We start from the raw sequence: 21,240 nt of genomic DNA on the forward strand, positions 1-21,240 counted from the left end.
GAGAGCAGAGACCGTGCTGGGGGAGCAGCTCGGGGCTGCTCAGGCACCTGGTCCTGCAGACCTCCCCTTTCTGGGGGAATTCCATCCCTGCTGCCTCCTGCACGCACAAGGGCTCTGCTGGTGGAGGCTGAGCAGGGCTGGCTGCTCCTGTCACACTTCTTGGTCACAGTTGCTCAACTGCTGTTCCTGGTGAAGCTCCTTGGCTCAGCAGGACCTCAGGCTGGAGCCTCCTTGCTGTGCACCTGGAATTGTCTCTGAGCTGTTCTCCGAGGTCTGGAGCAGATGGAGAGAGACATCATGAGCAGAGGGAGAACAGTTTGGGCTTCCAGTCTGTATGGATGGAAAAACAAAAGGAGTTTTGGGTGTGTGGAAGCAGTTCAGGCGTGCAGTGTCATTAATCTTCATCTGTGGCTTTTAAAATCAGCAGCAGCCAGCTCTGAAAGCCAGATCTCCCAGATCTGAAAGCCATGTTTGTTTGGATGGAGTGGATGTGCAGGGAATTTTTTCTGAACTTCACCCCCACCAAGGTTTGTGTCAAGTGGATTGACTGAAGCAGCACTGCACAGTGTGGTTCTGACCATTGCAGCAGCCCAGCTTTGCAGGCTCAGCCCAGTGGTTTCATGTTTAAAGTTGTCACACATTTAATTCCTGACTGGTTTGTGCCCATTCTTATTTTCTAAAAAGAAAAAAAAAAGTCCATTCTGGTTTTGAGCTGGAGTTTCTCATACTTAAGTCTGTGTAAAGATGATTTATGGTGCTAGAAGGGCTCCAGTGGAAATGCAAGATCTATTATGAAGTGGATTGAACGGCCCATGCTGAAATGTTTATTGCTGTCTTCAAAATAGAATACATCAGGGTTGATGGGGCCTGTCCAGGAAAGAGAGGGAGTGCAGTGCAGTGGGGCTAGTGGGGTATTTTTAGTATTCCAATAAAAGACAAGGCTTTTAAAGGAAATCACTTATTGCCATTTTGCAATCAAGAATGCAGGAGTGTTCCAGGGACTGCAAGAAATATGCTTCAAGAATGTGGGAGCCATAAGGAACTAATCATTAAATATTCTCCCGTTTCCACCCCCGGCCCTGTGCTGAGGAAGCCATTTAGGAGCTTTGCAATTTGTATGGAAATCTCAGCCCTCCTGGCCACTCAGTCAAGCATCCTGGGCACTTGGGAGCCAGCAGCCCATTTTCAAAAGTCCCTACAATTCCTGGGTGAGCAGGGCACTTTGGAAAATTGGAGACATATGGACCAGCCTTCAGGAACACTTAATCTGACCTTAAATGACTGATATGAACACAATATGATCTTTGTTGTGCTGTAGGTCTTCTTGCTGGGTTCAGATGGATCAGCAAAACTGCAGGGTTGTTGTTCTGCTAGTTTGACTGAGCTGTGATTATTTGTATTTCTTGTTTATTTTTCTCATGTGATGCTTGAAACATTTTGGAAGTGTTTTCATGCTGTAATACGTCCATGGAAGTAGGGAGGGAGCAATCCCAGCATTTGCCAGAGTGAAAAACAAAGGCAGAGGCAAAAGATAATCCTTTCCCAAGTGATTTAAGAGCCTGATGGGACAATTTAGTGATGCATCTAAGCAGAGCTGGTGGTTGCCTGCTCCTTCTCCCCACGTTCCCACCTTTTTCCCTGTCTGGCCCTGGTGTCCTGGTGGGGCAGTTCAGGCAGCTACAATGGCAGAAAAGTGACCCCACCAAAAACAAAGCTGGGGTGTGGGGCTGGTGGCAGATGGACGTGGGCAGATGTCCCTTCTGTGCCAGGCCAGTAGAGCTGGCCTTTCATTTGATTATTTTTCTTTGCCCATTTGTTTTTACTGGAGAAAGTGGTGCAGGAGATGCAGTTCCCTGCTGAGATCATCTGTCACAGCTTCTGCCTGTTCCCAGCCTGCTGCAGGTAGCAGAGCTGGGCTGTGACCCTTCCTTTCAGGAAAACCCTTTGGAGTTTGCCAGCTGGGCTGGGGCTGGGCAGGAGGCTGAGCTGGAGAAGGTCCATGGAGGCTCAGATTTGGGAGGAACCCCAGCCCTCAGGACACAGCCCATCCTGGCACTGGCTCAGGCTGGTGGCTCCTGCAGCCAGGGCTGCTCAGTCTCCCACGTTTGGAGTGCACTGAGCAGCTCTTCAGTGACCTGTGACTGGAGCTGCAGAAGGTCCCACCTGGCTGGATTTCCCATTGGATTCCCTGAGGTGTTATGTTCTTGCCAGGAGAGCTTTCCCTGGCTGTCCTGCATGCCCTGATCCCAGCTGCTCTCCCCAGCACAGCTCCTGAAGGTTCATGGCACAGCTCGTGGCAAACCCTTCTGTTCCTCGTTGTTTCTGGCATGGGGGGATATCTTCTGGTGGAGATGGGGATATCCCAGTTAAACCTGTGCTTTCTCACCCTTCCTGCTGGTTTTGCAGAGCAGAAGGGTTCAGGTGACACACTTGGTTTCACCTGAGTGAACTGAGTGACCCTCATATGAAATAAGGGATTTTTAGAACCTTTGTGCTCTTGTTAGAGCTGCTTTGTTTCCTTTCTCCTGGGAAACCTTCAGTGCACATGAGGTCTGTGAAACTTTCACAGGTCCCATTCCAGGCTGCTCAGAAATGCTGAGTGTTCCTCAGCTGCTCATGCTCCGTGGTGTCCCTGATGTGATGGAAAGGATGCCCGAGAGTTTGGAGGAAGGACAGTGGGAAACTCTGTGTCTGTGTGTGCTTGTTTAATTAAAAAAAGGGGAAGAAAAATAAGCCACATGCAAAGAAATCCAGTGGCCACATCTGCCATGACCTCTGGGGCTGGAGAGAGTCTGATGATGGTGTGGGCCAAGCAAGGAAAGTCTGTGAAGTCACTCCAGAAGAACAAAAGGAAAAACCATGAGGATGGTTCCAGTTTTGGAACCAAGTGATCTGGGTGGTCTGCACAGCTCTGATCTGCCCACCCCTCAGAGCAGGCAGAGATGGGTTGAGATTGCCAGTTTTGGGTTGATTTGGGGTTTTTGGGATGGGGATCACTTGGGGAAGCTGTTGCCTCTCACACCTGCTCTTCATGCCATGGTGAGTCCAGGAAATGATTTTATTACCCAGTATTTTTGCAGAAGGTGTTCAGGTGTGGATTGCTCTAAAGCTCTCAGTTCAGTCATTGTGTCTCAGAGGTGCATGAACCATTTCTCCACCATTGTCCTCTCCCAGCTACCTGCTGCTATTTAAAGGAGATACAAATTTAGCTCAAAGTGTTCCCTTTCCCACAGAATCCTCTGGAAGTTAACACTTGTGACAGTTCAGTTCTTGCTGTGCTCTTGCCTTGTCTTCAGCTCCAAACAAATGTCTTGCCTGTCTCTGAGCTTCACTTCTGGTGGCTCAGAAGGTAAAATAATTTAAATTTCCTAATTTCCATGGGAAACTTTCCTGCCTTTGAGCTGCCCTTCCTGACTTCTGGTTCTCAGGGCAGTGCAGGAGGCTCAGGAATTGTTTAATAGACACAGAGTCAGATGTGGCACCTCAACCCATTGGAGCTGAGCCTTCCAAAGGCAGGAGATGACCCCCCCATGGAGCAGCTGAGCCCCAGGGCTGCTGGAACACCAGCAGCAGCTGGAGCCTGTGGCCAAAGCCCTGAGCTCTTGGTGAGGTTGGGTTTGTGCTGCTCCCTGAAGGAATTTGGGATTTCGGTGCAGTTGTGCTTGGAAGAAGTTCAGGGCATTACCTGGCATGCATCTGTAATTTGAAAAATAGATTAAAAAAGAAGCAAATTGAAGTATAACAATAATGGATCAAGAGAAACACTTAGCTCACTTCCCTGCCCTCAGCCAGGCTGCACATGGGGCTTGGGACCCGAAGTTTGGGATTATTCAGTTGCTGGAGTCATAAAGGTTTGGATGAAAACTCACTCCACGCTGCTTCTGGGGTTAATCTGACATTTGTTTTCTGATAGTGATGGTTCTCATCCTGCTGGGTTTTAGCCCCTCTCTGTTTGCCCACAGGCCCTTCTGTCAGTGGTATCTCCATGCCCTGATCAAAGCTTGTGTTAGCACCAAACTCATGTGTGTGCCCCAGAGGGAATCCTATCTCCAACCTGAGATGACCAAACCCCACAAAAATGCAATTTCTAGCGTGTGAAATAATGTTGACTGAGGAGTTAATGTGCATAAACAAAGTCTGCACCTTTGCCTCAGATAAATGGTTTCTTCAGGTTAATCTGGCATCGCATGAACAGCTCCAAATGTGCAATAACTCACAGACCAAGAGTTTTTCATCTCACATAGGAATGACCTGGGCTATTCTTTCTTCCAAATAAGGAATTAATAATGCAATAGTTGTTGTTTCCAACGAGCTCAGCTTTTTTGAGAAGTGCCTTTTTTCCCCTCCTCTAGACCCAGTGAAGCACATGAACATTTGGAGCCTTTAATAATTGCTCACCGAGCCTGGTCTTGATTTCTCTGAGAACTGCCAATGATTTTGATGTCAGGGCTGAGAGGTACAATAGCAGTGTTAAATTTCTCCAGGCAGAGCAGTTGAAAAGGAAGGTCAAAAGCAATAAGGGCCGGGTTCCTCTGGGGAAGGAGCGTTCCCCGGCCCTCTCGCCCAAGAAAACGTTTGGCTGTCACAAAACTAATAAAGAAAACCTCCAGAGAGGTGGGTTCAGTGCTGCAGGTGTAGGAATCAGGGCTGGATTTACACACCAGCCAGCTTCATAGCGTGGGATTTCTGCTCAAGTGCTTCTTAATGCAGCACAAATTGAATACCCGGCTCGGGGAAGATGTTAGAGGGAAAGGATTTTTGTGGCTTTTGGGGGAGAAAGTGTTGGGCTCTTTTTGTAGGGAGCAGAAGGGACAGCAAGATGGATTTCTTGGGGTGCTTGCCATGTGAAAGCAGTGCTTTAGGTATGTGCAGAGGGTTCAGAGCCAGCCTCTGAGCTGGTTCTCTGCTGCCTCAAAGCAGGACTTTGAAGGGTTTTGGGCAGGGTTTCTGCCATATATCTGGCAACACGGGCTTAAAATTAACTTACTGAAACAGCAGATAAAATTTGGGTTCTTTAAAACTGTGATATTAAAGAGAAGTCCTCAAGGAAAGCAGCCAGGCCTCTGCAGCCCCTTGCTGAAGCTCCCATCCTTGCCCTGCCTCCCTGCTGCCCTATAAAACAACGATTATGTGTTTATAAGTTACTGCTCCATGTCCCTTATAAAAGAAGACTTCTTCATAAACTTCTGGATAGACAGTTCTGTGGGAATATAACTTCCTTGGCCTAAACCAAGCTGCTTTTCCCAGATAATGTAATGCTATACAGGCTCTTTAAAGTCCGAGCATGCTGTTTATTATTATTTTATCATCTATAAAAGACACCAGTGTGGAACCTGGGAATGACACTACACTCAAACAGCAGGAAAGATTGGGAAAACCCCAAGGACAGCTGCTGTTCTCAGAAATACTCACTGACAGACTGCAGAGCACCCTTCCCTGCACCTCTCTGCAGGCACAGAGCCAGGGCATTGCCATGGACACATCTCATTTTTGGGGTGGGATTTGCCAGATGCAAGTTGGATATTGTTGAAATGGATTTGGATGCAACCTTGCAGATTGTGAAGTCAGGGCAGAGGACTTGGCCACACACACACACATGCACATGCCTTAGATATTTTTTTTAATGGGCTGAAATCAGCATTTACTTGAGTCCTCAGGACTCAATGGCCACGTGGCTGTGTTTGCTCTCTGAATATCCCAGTCCTGAGCCCACTGCAGCACCCAGCTCACCCAAGGACTGCCACTTCCCAGGGCTCCAGCTGGGGTGGATTTGGGGATGACAGATGGGATCACTTAGGCCAAACCTGCCCAAAGGAGGGATGCTCCCTGTGGGGAGGGGCTGTCCCACAACCTGCTTCCAGGCTGGAGGAGAGCCCGGGGCTGGGCACCCATGGAGAGGGGACATCACCCCTCAGCATCTGCCCTGGGTAAGGCACCAGCTGGGCTGGACATTCCTCTCCTGGATGCCCTCCAGGTGGATTCAGACCTCGAGGTTTTGCTTTTCTGTATGAACCCAAGCTGGAAAGTTGGTGGTTGGGGAGTAAATCAGTGGGAAGGGTGTCCATGAGGAACCCAAACCAGTGACCCTCAGAGATGACAAATCCTGGGGACAGGGAATGGCCTGGGCACTTGGGCTGGTGTAAATCCCAAGTCCTCTGCTCTCAGGGCTGGACAGAGCAGCTGAGAAAGACCAAAGAGCAATATTCACCTAAATTACATGTAATTAAACCCTTTTTTTCTATCTTGTATCTAAAAATTGGGTCTTTATTTGGAAAAGGTTTGGTGATATTTGGAGCACTGAACCCCCCTGAGCCAGGGACTGGGGGCATGAGCAGAGGAGCATCTGAGCTCAGCAGTGACATCAAGCCCTGCAGAGCCATGTGGGTGCCAGAGTTCCAGGAGTGCTGGGGAGATCCCCATCCTGCCATGGAATATGCCCTGGAACTCAGGGCAGGCTGGGAATGTGCTCCCTGCATTCCTGCCCTGCTCCTCAGCAGCTGGATCAGCAGCTGGATCAGCAGCTGGAGCACTGCCCCACTGCAGGAGCATGGCATTTAGTTCAGCCTGCCTTAATTATTTGCTCTGTAATTGCACAGAGGTTTCTGCTTCCCACCTTTCCCTGGGAGATGCAGTTTGGATTTGGATTCCTGGCACTGTTTCCTTTTGCACGAGAATCTTTCCTTTGTTCTCTTCCCACTCCTGTTGACTTTAAGAATGGCTTTGATTCCTGAACTTCTCTTTGAGGGTTGCTTGTCAAAGGGAATATTTATATTTCATAGCATTTGAGCAAAAAAAGGCAAAGCAGGCAGGGAGCTCAGAATGCAGAATTCCTGTCAGATCCTATCCTCAGCTTTTGTGGGGAAAGCACATGAAACACTCAGGTTTAAAACCTTCAGATCCTTCTAATCTGCTGTTCTGTGGTACAGGGGGAGAAATGTGTGTACCATCTGCTCTGTCTGGTGCAGGAGATGTGTGTGCTGTGTGCTCCTGGTTTGGTGTCCCTGGGCTCAGCAGCTCTGCTGCTCCCACCTCAGGGACAAGGAGAGCCCTTGGCCACTGCAGGTTCTTGGTGCCAGTCAGTGAAAGGAGGTTTAGTTCATCCTGCTGTCCCCTCCCTCCCTGCCCTGGCCTGCCCTGCAGTTCCCTCACTCAGCATTGCCCATTAGCAATCCTTTACTAGTCCCCCACCTTCTCCACTTCCTGCTGGGGAATAATTTGGGGTTTATGTGCAGTTTTTCATGGGACTCGTCAAGGAATAATTACACCCCATTAACTCCCCTCTGTATCATTACTAATTCACACCTATGGAGCATTTTCCAAGCAGCTGATCTCGGTTGTCTCTTAATTGCTGGAGTCCATAAACTCTGTTACACTGAAACTGTGTGAAGGATTTGCACCCTCTAAAACTTCTCCCTCCAGTGCAAAACATAACAGAGAATCGGAATGTGGCAGCTTTATCAGATCTTACTTCTTCCCTATTTAGGCAAATTATTTGCTTCTGGCTCTGTTGAAAACTCCAAAATGTATATTAAGGTGTAAAAAATAGGAGACTAAAAGGGTGAGAAAGTCGTGGCTGTTCAGCCTAGAGAGGAGAAGGCTGCAGGGAGGGCTCAGAGCCCCTTCCAGAGCCTAAAGGGGCTCCAGGAGAGCTGGAGAGGGACTGGGGACAAGGGATGGAGGGACAGGACAGGGGGGATGGCTTCACTGCCAGGGGCCAGGCCTGGATGGGATCACTAATGGTTTCAGCTGAGCATAAAAGAAAAAAAATACTGTTGGTGGCAACTCTTATTTCCCTGGAAAAAAATCCTGGCCCCTGGCAGAGGAACAGTTTCTGCACAGAAAACATGACACTATTTACAAAACACAGTGTCTAATATCCTTTTCCAGCTTGGAAAGAGGAGTTTATTTCAATACATCCTTTTTTAATTGCCATGAGCTGGACTTGTAAATACTGTAAGTGGTTGAGTAATAGTCCTTAGTGAGCAGAGCAGAGGAAGGGACAGGTTTTCCACTCTTGGAACCCTCTGCATTCCCTCAGCTGGGGCTGGGAGACAGCTCACAGCAGATACTGAACACAAGTAAGAGCCTCTCAATTAAAAGCATTTTAAGCCCAGGGTGTGCCCATGGGTGTGATGCCAGTGCCCAGCACAGTGATCCAGCTGGGTAAGGAGTTTGATTATTGGGGTGGTTTGGGAGGTGAATCCAGGATGTTCTCACTAAAACATTTCTTCCTTTCCTCTAAAAAATGGGAGAGAAAGGGGAGAGTTCCTGCTGGGAAATGGGGAGTTAAGAAGGGAGGGGGATCTCATTTTGTAGGATCTCGTTTGTCATGAACTTCTGTAGGGATCCTGTGGGTTTTGGGGCAGGATGTGGCACATGGAGCCACAGGCAGAGCTGGGGCACAGGGCTGTGGGATTCTCTCCAGAGCTGGATGATCCCTGTTTCCCCACATCAGGTACATGCCTGAAAGCCCAGCTCTGCACAGAGGACTTTGTGTTGGAAACAATTTCCTGGTGCAGTTTGGATTTCCTCCAGAATAATCCTTTGCCCCAGTGGGATGGTACAGAGGGATTCCAGCAAAGCTCCACCAGCCTGGCTGTGAGTTAAACACATCCCTTGATGTTTCCACAGCAGATGTTCAGGTAGGAAGATACCCCACAGGCACTGCTGGGAAATACTGATTTGAAGGATCAGGAGGAGAAGGAGCTGCTCTGCCAGTGTGGGTTTGGGTCCAGGTCTCTGCTCATCCCCAGAGTGCAGGCCTGTCGGGGTGAGCAGGGGGAGTCCTTCCCAGGAGGAGGAGGAATTTAACCACAGAAACCGTCTGTAAATGCTGAAGGCAGCAGCCTAACCCTGGTTGTGTCTCCTGCAGGGATGCTGGTGGTGATCGTGCTGCTGCTCGTCGCCATCGCCGTGGTCGCGCTCTGGCCGACGGGGTAACCTGGAGCAGCTCTCCAGGGGAGCACCAGGGCTCCAGGGAGGGACCTGCTGTGTGCTGGGAATGAACTCACCCCATCCTTGGGAATGAACTCCACAGCTGGGAATGAGCTCCACAGCAGCAGGCTGAAGCAGCATCCAGCAGCATCCAACTCCTTGGAGCGTGGCTGAGGAGCTCTGTGGGACCTGGAGGATTTCAGTGGGAAAAGAGGATTTTGTCCCATTCTTCCCACCTCCCTCTGGCATCCAGGCAGCTGCAGCTGTAGGATGGACCCACCTCTCCTGCATCTGCATCTGGGAACAACACTGGTGCTGCTGCCCTGCCCATCTTCCTGAGCTCAGACATCCCAGGGGCTTCAAACACCAAAATCCAGGAATGGTTTGGAGAACAGCAATGTTCCCCTGCTTCAGGATCCCTCCTTCAGAGAGAAAATGCTCCATGGTTTTCAAGGAATAGTCTTGGGGAATGACTGCACCTGGATTCTCACAGGTTGGGAAGTGACAGCCCTGCAGGAGCCCATGGGCTGCACAGAATGCTGTGACTGAGTCAGTGCTCAGCCCTGGTGGGGAGGAATGGTGGGTTACTGATCTCCAGGGATAGTTACTGATCTCCAGGGAAGGAGTCATTGGTGAGTTCCTGATCTCCAGGGATGGGAGTTAAGCAGCAGCAGGACTCAGCCCAGCCTGTGAGTGGAGAGCTTTGCCCTCAGTGCTCCCAGGGGCTCTGCCAGCCTGGCCTGGGACATGCACCAGAATTAACGTCCTCACCGAGCTCTGTCTCTTCCTTTGACAGCTTCTCACACCCTTCTACAGCTGAGAGGAAAGATTACCTGGTTCAAAACTAATGAAAAGGAAGTATTAAATGTTTGCTTCTGGCCAAGAGAATAATTATTTTGTTACACATGCCGGTTTGATTTCAGGATTAATAGAGCAAGCAATAAATACTGATTAAAGCTGATCCATTTATATACAATTTCTCTGCTTGGGGTTTTATTGTTTTCTACTATCTTGTGTTATCTGTGAATGATTTATCCAATGCTGCCATATCTTAAGAGCTGCTCTGGAGAAGGAAGTAAGCTATTCTGTCAGACTTTGTGTGTATGATGACAGATCTGTGAGACTTGCAAGGGCTGGCCCTCACCTGCCCAGCTGGTGTCTCCTTTCCAGCTCCCACCTGGCTGTGGCACTCACCTCCCTCTGCCCACACAGCACATCCAGCACTGCTCTGGGAGGTGGAACCAGGTGTCCTGGTGCCTTGGCCCCTCTTGGCTGGCACAAATCCCTTCTGCCCTTCTGGACTCAGCTTCCCCAGACTGGGCTTGGGCACTGCCCCCTTTGTTAAGGGTTTGGTGACTGCAGATCACCCTCAGTTGTCTCCTTGCAGGGTGCAGGTGTTGGCTGGAGCTTGGACCCCACCACTCCAGGCTCTGAGGATGAGAGCCAAGGAAGAAGATGGAATTCTGCAGGAAGCAGAGGCAGGGAGCTCCTGAGGAATACACAGAATCCCAGAATGGTTTGGATGGGAAGGACTTTAAATCTCGTGCCATGGGGCAGGGACATTTTCCAGTGCCCAGGTTGCTCCAAGCCCTGTCCAGTCTAACCTTGAACATTCCCAGGGATCCACAGCTTCTCTTCTTCACCTGTCGTGGGTGGTGCTGTGTCCTGCAGCTGTGGGAGCTGTGCCCTGGCCCCAGAGAGCATTTCCCTGTCTTTGTGCTCCTGGGGAGGGCACTGGAGTGGGGAGAGGAGCATGGTGGAGAGAAAGGCCCAGAGCTCCAGCTGTGCCCCCTCCAGCTTCAGGCTCTGTGCCCGTGCCCAGCCCTCCTCAACACTCAGAGCTGGAGGAGAGACTGGAGGCTGGAGCTCCTCCATGGGCTCTGCTGCAGAAAATCCTGGAAGCCTTTGCCAGCCCAGCCCAGGCTGTGCCTGGTCAGTTCTCCCGGGGAGATGCTTCACCTTGTGGCTGTCAGAGAGGGGAGGGGCAAACAGAGGGGCTTTAATGTCCTCTGCTTTCCAAGAGGGCACGGCAGGGGGTTGATGAGTTCATTGTTGATGTCAGATTGGAAATGGAGCTTTAGGCAGGGCTGCTCCAGCTGGAAACAAGGAAAGGCTTTGGAGAGCAGTTCCAAATCTGGGCATTGCTGCAGCTTTGCAGAGGGAGCAAGTCTTGGAATGCTCCTGGAGCTGGTCCTCAGCAGCAGCCTCCGAGCCCAGAGCAAGATTTCACCCCTGCTCTGGAGCAGCCCCTGGATCTTCAGTGACAGCAAGAGAGCAACGTGGGGTTTGTTCAGCTGAGACCACGGGCCTGGGCTTGTAGTTAAAACTGTCAGTTCTGGAGGGAATTATGGCTTTGTTTGAATTCCCAGGACACGCAGGATGGACGTGTAACTCATCCTGATCAACGTTCCACAGGGACTTTGTTCTGACAGAGGCACTTTCTGACCCACTGGATCCTCCAGCACATTTTTCCTGTGAGTGCCTGGGAAGGGTGGAAACACCAGGATTTGCTGCTTGTGCTGGCAAACAAAGAGATTCTCAGCCTTGCCCTTTAGGTAACATTTAATGTGTTCTCTGGGAGAGGAATTTTATTAAAAAGCTGCGGATTTGGCAGTGCTCTGCTGCGTGCAGGGAAGCTTTTCTGTCTCCCTGCCCCACTAAAGAAAATGGAAGGTTAAAATATGAGAGATGCCAGGGTTTGGCTCTGAGTAGCAGCGGTGGAGAAGCCAACCTGGAGTGGCTTCTCCAAGTAAAGAACTTCCTGGAATGTGCCCAGAGACATCCCAGGCTTCCCCTTTCCTGCCACCTCCTGCACCTCTCTCCTGGAGGACGTGCTCAGGAGTTCAGCTGCTTCCAGCTGTAATTTCATCAAAAATCCCAATGCTGGGGGCACATATGGGGTGTGCTCCAGGCACCTGGATGTCCCAGTGCCCTGGAAAAATCCCCACCTCCTGCATGAGAACAGGGATCTTCTTGAAAGGCTGCTGGGCATTTTCACATTCCCTCATTCCTGGTGTGAGCTCGGTGTGAGGATGGCTCCTCTCCAGCACTGCCTGGTGGGACCAGGCTGGGAAAACCACTCCAGGTCCAGCCCTCCGTGGGAAAAGCCTCATCCCCCTCTTTCCAGAGCCACCATGTCCCCTTTGGACAAGTGGCCACCTGCAATCTGGGAAGCCCATTTGCCCCTCGGAGCAGAGGGCTGCCACCTGTGACCCATTTGTCTCTGCAATAAAGAGCTGAGATTTCCGGCCCCTGGGATGTGTTTGGATTCATAAATTGCCAGCACTGCTGAAGGCTCAGGTCAGCTGGGCTGACCCCCAGCACCTGGCAGCACCCTTTGCCTGGATCTTTGTCCCTGGAAGTGTTTGTTGCCTCAGTTCCCCCCCTCCTCCAGCTCTCCATGCTGTGGGTGCCACCACCCCTTGCTTGGGCTCAGCTGATCCTGGGATGGAGCTGATGGAGCCCTGAGCCCTGCAGGGAATGGGCAGGAAGGGCCAGCACTGCTGAGCAGCCTCTGGCTGGAACACAAACAGGTCCAGAGTGGGCTTGGCAGCTTTCCTGACTCCAGACTTTGCCTGTCCCCACACCTGTCCCCCATTTCTTGGCGGGGTCCCACAGGTTTTGGCTCTGTCCCACTGCAGGGCACAGCTGAGGCTGGTGAGGACACCCCATGACACCCACCCATGGTGACCCTGCTGTCCCCAAGGCCACGTGGCCACTGCCTGGCGTGCTGGGCAGGGACAGGGCTGGGACTGCCAGTCAGAAACGTCTGTGCCACCTCAGCTCTGCCAAGGGACACCGACAGACCCCAGGGGTGGAGGGACCACCAGCATTTCCTTGCCCAGGTCCTTGTCCCACAGGCTCACCAAGCAATGGGGTGGGAAAAAGCAGAAATTCCTGGAGATTTTTACAGTTTACAAGAGTTTATTCAACTGGTTTCTGACTTTAGTTCTATCAAGGGGGTGCTGAACAGTTACAAGCTCCTTCGGGTCAATTACAGCCAATCTAAAGAACAAACAAACAAAAGGGGAGGGGAAAGAGACAACTCAGAAAAACAATAAGAAAATCCACAACTTTTTCACGTGTCATTAAATATATTCATATATAATAACCATAATATATTAGTATGCATTGTAAAGAAACATTGCCCAAAGCAGTCTGCCATGGTCATAACTAAACAACATTTACAGTTCAAGATATTAACAAAAATAATAAAAAAAAATCAACCAAAAAACCAAAAAAAAACAAACAAAAAAAAAACAGAAAAAAAACCAACAACCCCAAAACGAACACAGGTTTGTGAGGGGGTGAGGAGGGGCCGGGGAGGGGCACGGACACGACAGAACGAACAGAAACGAGACCAAGCGACTCTGTCGGGTGCTACGCTCAGTGATGATTGTTTTGGCATTGCAGCTGCTCTCCAAAGCCTCTCTGAAGGCACCACAGCCCCTTCCCGGCCTCCCTGCTGTCCTCAGGGTCCCCCTCTGTCCCCAGGGATGGCTGGGCTGGGTTCTCTGCTGCTCAGAATGGGGCTGGCTCCCCAGAGCTGCCCCCCGGCCATGCTGGTGTTGGGGCATCCTGTCCCTCTGGGTGACCAGGAGAGGTGTCCTCCTGGAGATGCCCCAGAGCAGGGGGGCTGCAGGGCAGAGTTGCACCTCTGGACGCTGAAATGGGGCTGCTGTGCCCTCCCAGCAGAGGCTGTTCCAGTCCCACCAGTTCCAGCAGCAGCTCCTGCAGGTCAGGGTTCCTGGGAGCGCATGAAGGGCACTGGGACCGTGGATGGAGTCAGGGGGTTTGTCTGGTTGGACTGGGAAGCACAAAACTGCAGCAGGGAGGGAGGGACAGGTCCTGGTGGGACAGGGCTGGTGACTTCCTTCCCTCCTGTGCCAGGATCCAGGCTGTTGTGCCAGCTCATTTCCTTCTGAGTCCCCAGGTTATCAGTGCCTGGAGGGGTCTGGCCTGGGAGGAGGGGGTGTGAGGAGGGGGTGGGGGTCTCCTGCAGCCTCCAGGACCAGTGGGAGCAGGGAAGGGGCTGGAGGGTGTCCCTGGGGGGGCTGGGGTGTCCAGGTTGTGCTGGGGAGGGTGGCTGTGCTTGACAAGGCTGGAAACTGGGAGTGAGCATGGGGTGTCCATGTGTGCCATGGGCAGTCCCCATGTCCCCTGTGGCCTTTCCTTCCTGCTCTCCATGTGGAGAACTGGCTTTGGGTTGGATTCTGGTCCTTTTAGGCACCGTTTGGAGGCTGGGGACATCCCGGCTACCTGGGGATGGGCTGTCCCCAGCTTTGGGGTTCCCTGGCAGCAGCTGGTGGTGGCTGCAGGAGAGCATCCAAGGCCTCTTTTGGGGCTTTCAGCCTCCATTTAGACACTCGAGGTCAGATTTTATCCTTCAGAACTTGGTGGCTTCACTTCCCTTGGCTGCAAAACCATCAGTTCTCCTTGAGCTCTGAGATAAGGAAAACCAAGTCCAGTTTGGGAAAGGGGAGAAAACACAGACTTGGAGTGGGAGGGAGTTTCTTGATGTCCAGGATGGGATTTTTTCCTAATACCCAGATTAATTTTGAGGGCCTTGTGGTGGCAGGGGAGGCTCAGCAGAGCTGGGTCCCTCTGGGTGGTGTCTCCAGCAGCCCTGGGAGCCTCCTCTTTGCACCTATTTACATGGCTGCCCTGCTTTATGGTGGTTTATGTCATTATATAAATATTGTCAATTGCTATAAAACAAGGCAAAACCACTGGAAAATGTCATAAAAGAGATGTTTCCAAGTTTCCTAAAAGGAAAAATATCAGGGAGGTTTTGCTTTTCATAGCGACTAATGTTTGCTTCTCCCCCAGGTACGTCCTGCCCTCCCTGCATTCTGCCCCAGCTATTCCCGGGCTCCAGGGATGAGGTGGAACTGGAATTCCCCATTCCCCATGGGCTGGTGTGGCAGGGGAGCAGCCTGGCATGGGAGTGACAACTCCCAAGCCAGTCCAGCCCGCTGGGTGCCCCAGGGGAAGATGCTCCAGTCTGAGGTGAGGCAGCCTCCACTGTGCTCAGTGCATTCATTGCTGGCAATTGGGAATTTTAAATTGGCTGTTTGTCCCCCCAAGCAGAAGGGGGAGAGCTCCAGGTGGGTCACACCTTGCTCCTGGCTGAGACCTCTTCCCTGGGCCAGTCCCTGCCCTGTGTGGGCTCTACCCTGGCCAAGCCTCAGAGCTCTGCACTGGCCCCACTGCCCACAGGGACAGTCCTGGCATCCTCTGCTCCCCTCTTTGTCTCCAAGACCTTTTACAGGGATGTCAGGGGGCTGCAGCTCCAGAGGGAGCGAGGGCAGAGCTACTGTGGGTTTGGGAGAACTGCCTGAGTCTGGGAGTGAAAGCAGTGACCAGCCAGCACCTTGGTGTCAATCCCTACAGGGATCTTCTACCATCTGAGGGTTCCTGGTGTGCTGACAGCAGCAGAGGGGACTAAGCCCATGGAGTAGGTTCAGGGGTGGCCACAATGGAGATTCAGGGACTGAGACTGGTAGGATCTTCCAGGGCACTTTCTGGGAACTGGATGCCAACTCATTTTTTGTCATGTCTGGGTGTTTCCTTGGGGATCCTGGTTATTGACTCCTTGCCTGTATATGGGTGGCTGGAGGGGGACAGGGCACCCTGTGGGCTCACCCTCCTTCAGTGTGGTGGGGGCAGCATCCTCAGGGTCAGGGGCTGAGCACGGAGCCATTCCCAGAGTTATGCACAGCAGGAAGTCACCCACCAACACTGTCCCCTCTTGGCTGTGCCTGAAGTGGACCCAGAGCATCATCACAGCTGGAGAGCTCGGCCCTCCCAGACCCCGACCGCCGATCCTCAGATCCGTCCTCAGCAAAAGTCTCGGTTTAGTTTCCTCTACAAGAACTGTTGCAGTCAGCCTAAGTCGCAAATACGTGTTTTGGGGATGGGGAGTTAATTTCCAGCGGTGCTGTTGATTAGTTTCTTACAGGGTGGGTGTGCCCATGCCGTGCTTTGGAGGCAGCAGATGTTGGCAGCTGGAAGGCAGTTTGGTGTCTCTGAGTTCTTCAGCAACGGGGCAGGAGGGAGCTGGGGGGCCCAGGTGCCGCATGCCCACTGCCCACTCGTGAGTTCTGTCCGTGTGTGCAATCGGCTTTTCTCGGGTCCTGTTAGGTTCTGTTGGGTTTTGTTGAGTTTCTATTGGGTCCTGTTGGGTTCTGTTGGGTCCTGTTGGGTCCTGTTGTGTTTTCTTGGGTCCTGTTGGGTTTTGTCTTCCCTGGAATACGAGGTGCAAGCCCAGCACTCCCCAGCCGTGGTCACTGTCCCCTGTCCCCCCAGCCCGCCCTGGCAGCCGGTCCCTGCCCGCCCCAGCTCTACACAAAGCAGCATGCACAGTCAGTCTCTCCCTCTCCTCCTCCTTTAGGCCTTCTTACACTTCCCCTTCTTCTCCCGCTGCTGGAACTTCCGGAGCCGCCGGGCCCACGTGTCCCGCCACTGGATCACCAGGCTGGTTTTGTCCGCAATGATGCCGCTCTGGTCGGGAGAGTCCTCGTTGTTGCCCAGCAGCAAATACTTCTTCATGGGCTTGATTTTGGGGCACTTGCAGGCTATGTCCTTGGAGTGGATCCACAGGGTCTGGTCCCCGCGCCGGATCCGGTTGCTGCCTTGTTTGTAGACGGAGATGATGTTCACTGTGAACTTCCACCAGTCCGCGTTTTTTTCTGCTTTCAGAATGTGGATCTGGACAGCTGGAAAAAACAACACACAGGCAAGAGAGGAAATGGTGTTACTGTTTGGGCTGGTGAGGAGAAAATGAACTTGCCTTACCTAATGGGCTGTGTGAGGAAGAGACATTTTGCAGCAGCCAAGGGTTGTGGATGCCCCACAATTCTGTCCCCAGGCCACCCCCCAAGAACAGGAGCAGCCAGTGCTGCACCTGAGGGTCTCAGCAAAGCTTCCAAGACCACCACAGGCTTGGGAAATGCTCTCCAGCTCTGCATCTGGCAGTCACTCACATCTCTGCAAGTCCTGAATGGCAGCACTGGGCTCCAAGGCCACCTCCTGGTGTCCTGGCAGAGGACTGGGAACCACCAGCTCCCACAGCAAGACTGAGGTGGGAGGACAACTGTGATCTCTGCACAAGGTGGTGGTGATGATGATGATGATGTTTTCTAAGCCCATGGCTGATGGTGTGTAACCTCCTCTGTAGCCATGGACTGAGAAAATGTCAGCCCTTGCTCTTTCCTGGGATGGGGCTAAAAATCAGCTTCCAGGAAAATACCTTCTCCAGGCAGGGCCTGCCCAGCCCTGCTGGGTTTGTTTGGCAGCTGTAGGATGAGGAATCCCCACCAGCAGAGACAGAGAGAAATCAGAGGGGAGGATGGTCTGGCTGGGAGAGCAGGCAGGGGCCAAGCTCTGCACAGGCTGGTGCAGCACAACCACAAAGAGCTTTTTTAGCCAGATCATTGAGCTTTTCCCTTTTCCCCCGCTCTTCTCTCCATGCCCTGGGAGCTATAAACCCCTGCCCATTCACCTGCCTGTCTCAGCTGCCTGGCTGAGCCCCAGTGGGGCTGATCCTGTTTGTATAAATTAACAGAGGGAGAAGAAACCCCCAGAGACCTCAGGGAAAACTCTGCCATTTGCCTTATAACAGTACAGTTTTCCTCCCTGGGCTGGTGGTGGAGGAGAATCCCCCTGTCTCTATAACCAAGTGATTCCAGGCTCTGGGAGGAAGCAGAGCTCTGCAGCCCAGCAGAACTTTTTAACACGTTGCAAAATATATGGGGTATTTTTTTTCAGAGCATGTCATGGAGGCCAGATGCTTTCATTAAAAAAAAAAAAAAAAAGGGAAAAAAGGAAAAAAAACCAACCCTAAGCTCTGACTGTGTATTTCCCTGTCTGGTGTGAAGGTAACAAAATGTGAAGAGTAGCCAATTTTTATTTTTTTGGAAACAAATCTTTCCAAAAAAGCTTAAACCTTTGACCTGCCTGGGTCCACACTGACAAAATGGAGAAAATGAATGAAAAGGAACTGGAGAGAGGTGGTTACAGGAAACTCTGCTCTAAAACACACAGTCTGTATTTTTTTTTATGTCAAGGCCCCCGTCTCTTCTTTTTTTCCCTTTTTATTAATGAAGTGGAAGGAGTGAAAGCTTTGAGGAAGGCTTGGCTGGTGCAGTCACAGCTGCCTGCCCTGACAGCCAGATTTCTGCTCATAGCTTCACATCCAGGATGCTCAGCTCCTCCTGAGCCGGGTTTTGGAGCCCAGCTTGAGTGGTGTTTGCCTGGGTATTTCAGTGGTGGGCTGGGAGCAGCACCTCCAACACCTCCCAGGGGACACAGGACATGCAGAGAGGCAGAAATGGGCCAGGATGAAGTTTTGGAAGCACCTAAACTGGCTCCCTTGGGGAAATCCCTGGGGATTTAAAGACTCCCTTCTCATGAAGGAGGCTTCAGTCTCTTCCCGGTTTGGGGCTCTGGCTTGGCTGTGCCTCCACAGTCCAAGGCTGGCTTTGGGCTTGGGTGTTGTCCTTCACCTGCCCTCTCCTGGGACAAAGCTTGGCTTTGTGCTGAACTGCTCTCACGTGGCTGATGTTCCTACTGACCCTCTTGGCTCAGGACTGTCCCTATCTCTGCATCCCTGGAAAAACATCCCTGGAAAAAGCCCTGGGGCAGCAGGTGGAAGAGCTGATAGAGGATAGTGGTTCCTCCTGGGGATGGTGCTCCCCTTGCTGTGGTCCCCTGGGAGCAGGTGGTGTCCTGGAGCAGAGAACAAAATCAAAGGAGCTGCAGCTTCCATGGCTCCAGCTGGGGCTGGTGACACTGGTTCCAGCAGGGATGGGCTCTGCTCCAGACTGGATTCAATGAAGAGGGGCTCCAGCCCAGCTCCTGATCCCGCTGGTGCCTTGGGGCTGCTCCTCCCTGACCTTTGTGCAGCCGACCCCTGGGGGAAATTTGGGTTGCTGCACCCCAGGCACTCCCAGAGATCCAGGGATTTTTCTCCAGGTTCTCTTGCCTGCAGCCTTCTCTGCTCCCAAAGGAGCTCTCAGGCAGTGAAGGGGTCTGTGGAGCTGGGGGACAGCTGAGGGACAGCTGGGGGACAGCTGGGTCCTGGTGAGGACAGGGGCTGCCCCATGAACCACATCCCACCTGACACTGATACTCCTGAACCACAAACCCCACCTAGATGGTGCCTTCCAGCTCTCACCACATGATGGTTCTTTGTGCATCCCCAGAGTTCAGGGATACTCGTGGCTCCTCGAGGCCTGGCTGGGAGCCTCCAGCCACAGCAAAGCCCCAAAGGCTGGAAACTGAAGATGAAAGTCCAGGGGTGGATGGTTTGATGTCAAGAAAAACAAAACCCAGCCCAAAGCCTCAAAACAATGTTTGAGCTGCTGAAGGCTGAAAGCAGCACCCTGCAGCATTCAGAGATTGTGAGTCAGGCCCCCAAATCTCCTGTGGCTGCCATGAAAAGAGGGAAAAACCTAATTATTTAATTCATTTTTAAAATTTACATTTGGGGTTTGTGATAAATCTCCTGAGTTCAAGGCTTTCCCTGCTAAGGCTGACTCAGGGCTGGGCTGTAGGGCCAAATCTCTGCATCCTACTGTGGAATCCTGGAATATCAGACATATCCCATGCAGCTGGAGTTGGAAATCTGGGGACCATCACTGAGCTGGCCCCTGGGAAAGATCCCACGGGGTAGCTGTGGGAACAGAGCAGTTTGAGGGTGTTTAATATGGCCAGGTGGAAGGGGGTGCTGGGGACAGCGGTGGCAGGCACAGATGTCCCAGTCCAAGGCAGGGTTTTTCAAAGGCTTGGCTCCCCTCTCACTGCACAAGTGGAGTGGAGTCCATGTGGATTTTATTCCAACCAGCAGCAAAAGGTGACCCCGACATCATCTGGGTTTGGGAATGTAAAGGGCTGGCTCCTAGCTGGAGCAAAGTGTTAAAATGTGATTTTTTCCCCCTTTTTTTCAGTTTTTAATTTATTCGGCGGCGGCTTTGCCTCGCTCCGGTTGCCAATTTCCTACTGGTTTAATATTGGAGATTTACGATCCCTAATCCCTGGGTGTGCCCTGCTGCTGGGGGACCCCTCGCTGCCCCAGCTCTCTCCCTCAGCACGTGGCTCCAGCAGGGATTGCTCAGCTCTGGGGTTGGGATTTCTCTGCCTTCCAAGCAGTGGAAGGGGCTGTGAGTGCCGGGGTTGGTGCTTTCCCCCTGCCTTGGGTTTTTTGGAGGATTCAGGTTTTTTCTCCCCTCTCCCTCCCTCTTTTCAAGCTGCCTTTTGAAAACACGTTTTGCTTTTTTCCAGCAGCCCCTGCCAAGCTCCTCTCGACAAAGGGGGTGACTAAGAGAAGGCTCCGCTGAAGGAAGGATTTTTTTACTTTTTTTTTCCAAGAAAGGGCAAAGTGAGCAGATGATCTCACCTTTCGGATGAGGACTCTGTTCCTCAGCCCCATAACCTCCCCATGCTGGGATGGGGATCCAGGGCCAGCATGAGGGACCACAGTGCTGGTAAAAAACATTCCAGCATCATCCGTGCAGGATCAGGCCCGGCTGTAGCACTGGCAGCTCAGCACCAGGGGCAAAATGGAGATTTAACAGCTCCAGGTTTCCTTTACCACAGTCACTCCCCACAGAGAGCAGAAAATTCCCCAAAATCGGGTGCCTGAGGGAGTAAAGGATGTTCACACTTCACCTGGATCAGCATCACCTGCTCTCTTCAGATAATTCTTTTTGGGAATCCCCACCCTCAGTGGGTTCAGCTGGGATCCTTTCTGCTTCCCTGGGATTTAGCTGCAGCAAACCCCTCCAGCTTTTCTGGGAGCTGAGTGGCCCTGTGCTCCCCCACACAGCCCAAATAAACCCAGAAAAAGCTTTTCTGCCTCTGTTCCTGCCTCCCCCCTCCTGGAATCTCCCAGCTTGCCCTCCCCGCCTCCTGTTTCACTCCAAATATTTGCACCCAAACCCATCTCACGGGGAAAAACCCCGAATTAAAATAAAAAGAAAAAAAAAAACACCCACAAACCCGACAAAAACAAACAGATACGAAAAATAAATAAGGGAAAATATCGCCTTTGAAAGGCTGAATGAAGCAGGGAGCTAAAAAGCCCCATTGAGGAGCACGGGGTGGATGATAGCTCCCAATTGAGGCCGCGGGAGAAGGAGCTCTGTTCAAGCTAATTAGGGCCTTTTAGGACATTCAGCCCAGCGATGCCAGCAGAACGGTGAGGAAAAGAGCCTCCTAATTGGCTTCCTGCTGGGGTGTCAGTCCCTAAGTCTTTATTATCCCTCCCTGCACCTTTTCAACCCTTTCTTCCCTCCCTGGCCCTGG

At 51.9% G+C, this 21,240-nt stretch overlaps 2 protein-coding genes across 2 annotated transcripts in view; one reads left to right on the plus strand and one right to left on the minus strand.

Moving 5' to 3' along the window:
- Positions 1-9,910, plus strand: part of STX8 (syntaxin 8) — an 87,759-nt gene extending 77,849 nt beyond the window's left edge. The window contains exon 8 of the mRNA XM_056506128.1: positions 8,873-9,910. Within this exon, the coding sequence (XP_056362103.1) occupies positions 8,873-8,940 (68 nt within the window). The 3' untranslated portion in view covers positions 8,941-9,910. The remainder of the gene's footprint in view (positions 1-8,872) is intronic.
- A 4,569-nt stretch (positions 9,911-14,479) lies between these two features.
- The window catches only part of NTN1 (netrin 1), an 89,805-nt gene continuing 83,044 nt past the window's right edge, over positions 14,480-21,240 (minus strand). The window contains exon 6 of the mRNA XM_056506131.1: positions 14,480-16,652. Coding sequence (XP_056362106.1) covers positions 16,324-16,652 — 329 coding nt within the window. The 3' untranslated portion in view covers positions 14,480-16,323. The remainder of the gene's footprint in view (positions 16,653-21,240) is intronic.

Source organism: Oenanthe melanoleuca, chromosome 18 (assembly GCF_029582105.1).
Source record: "Oenanthe melanoleuca isolate GR-GAL-2019-014 chromosome 18, OMel1.0, whole genome shotgun sequence".
NCBI lineage: Eukaryota > Metazoa > Chordata > Aves > Passeriformes > Muscicapidae > Oenanthe > Oenanthe melanoleuca.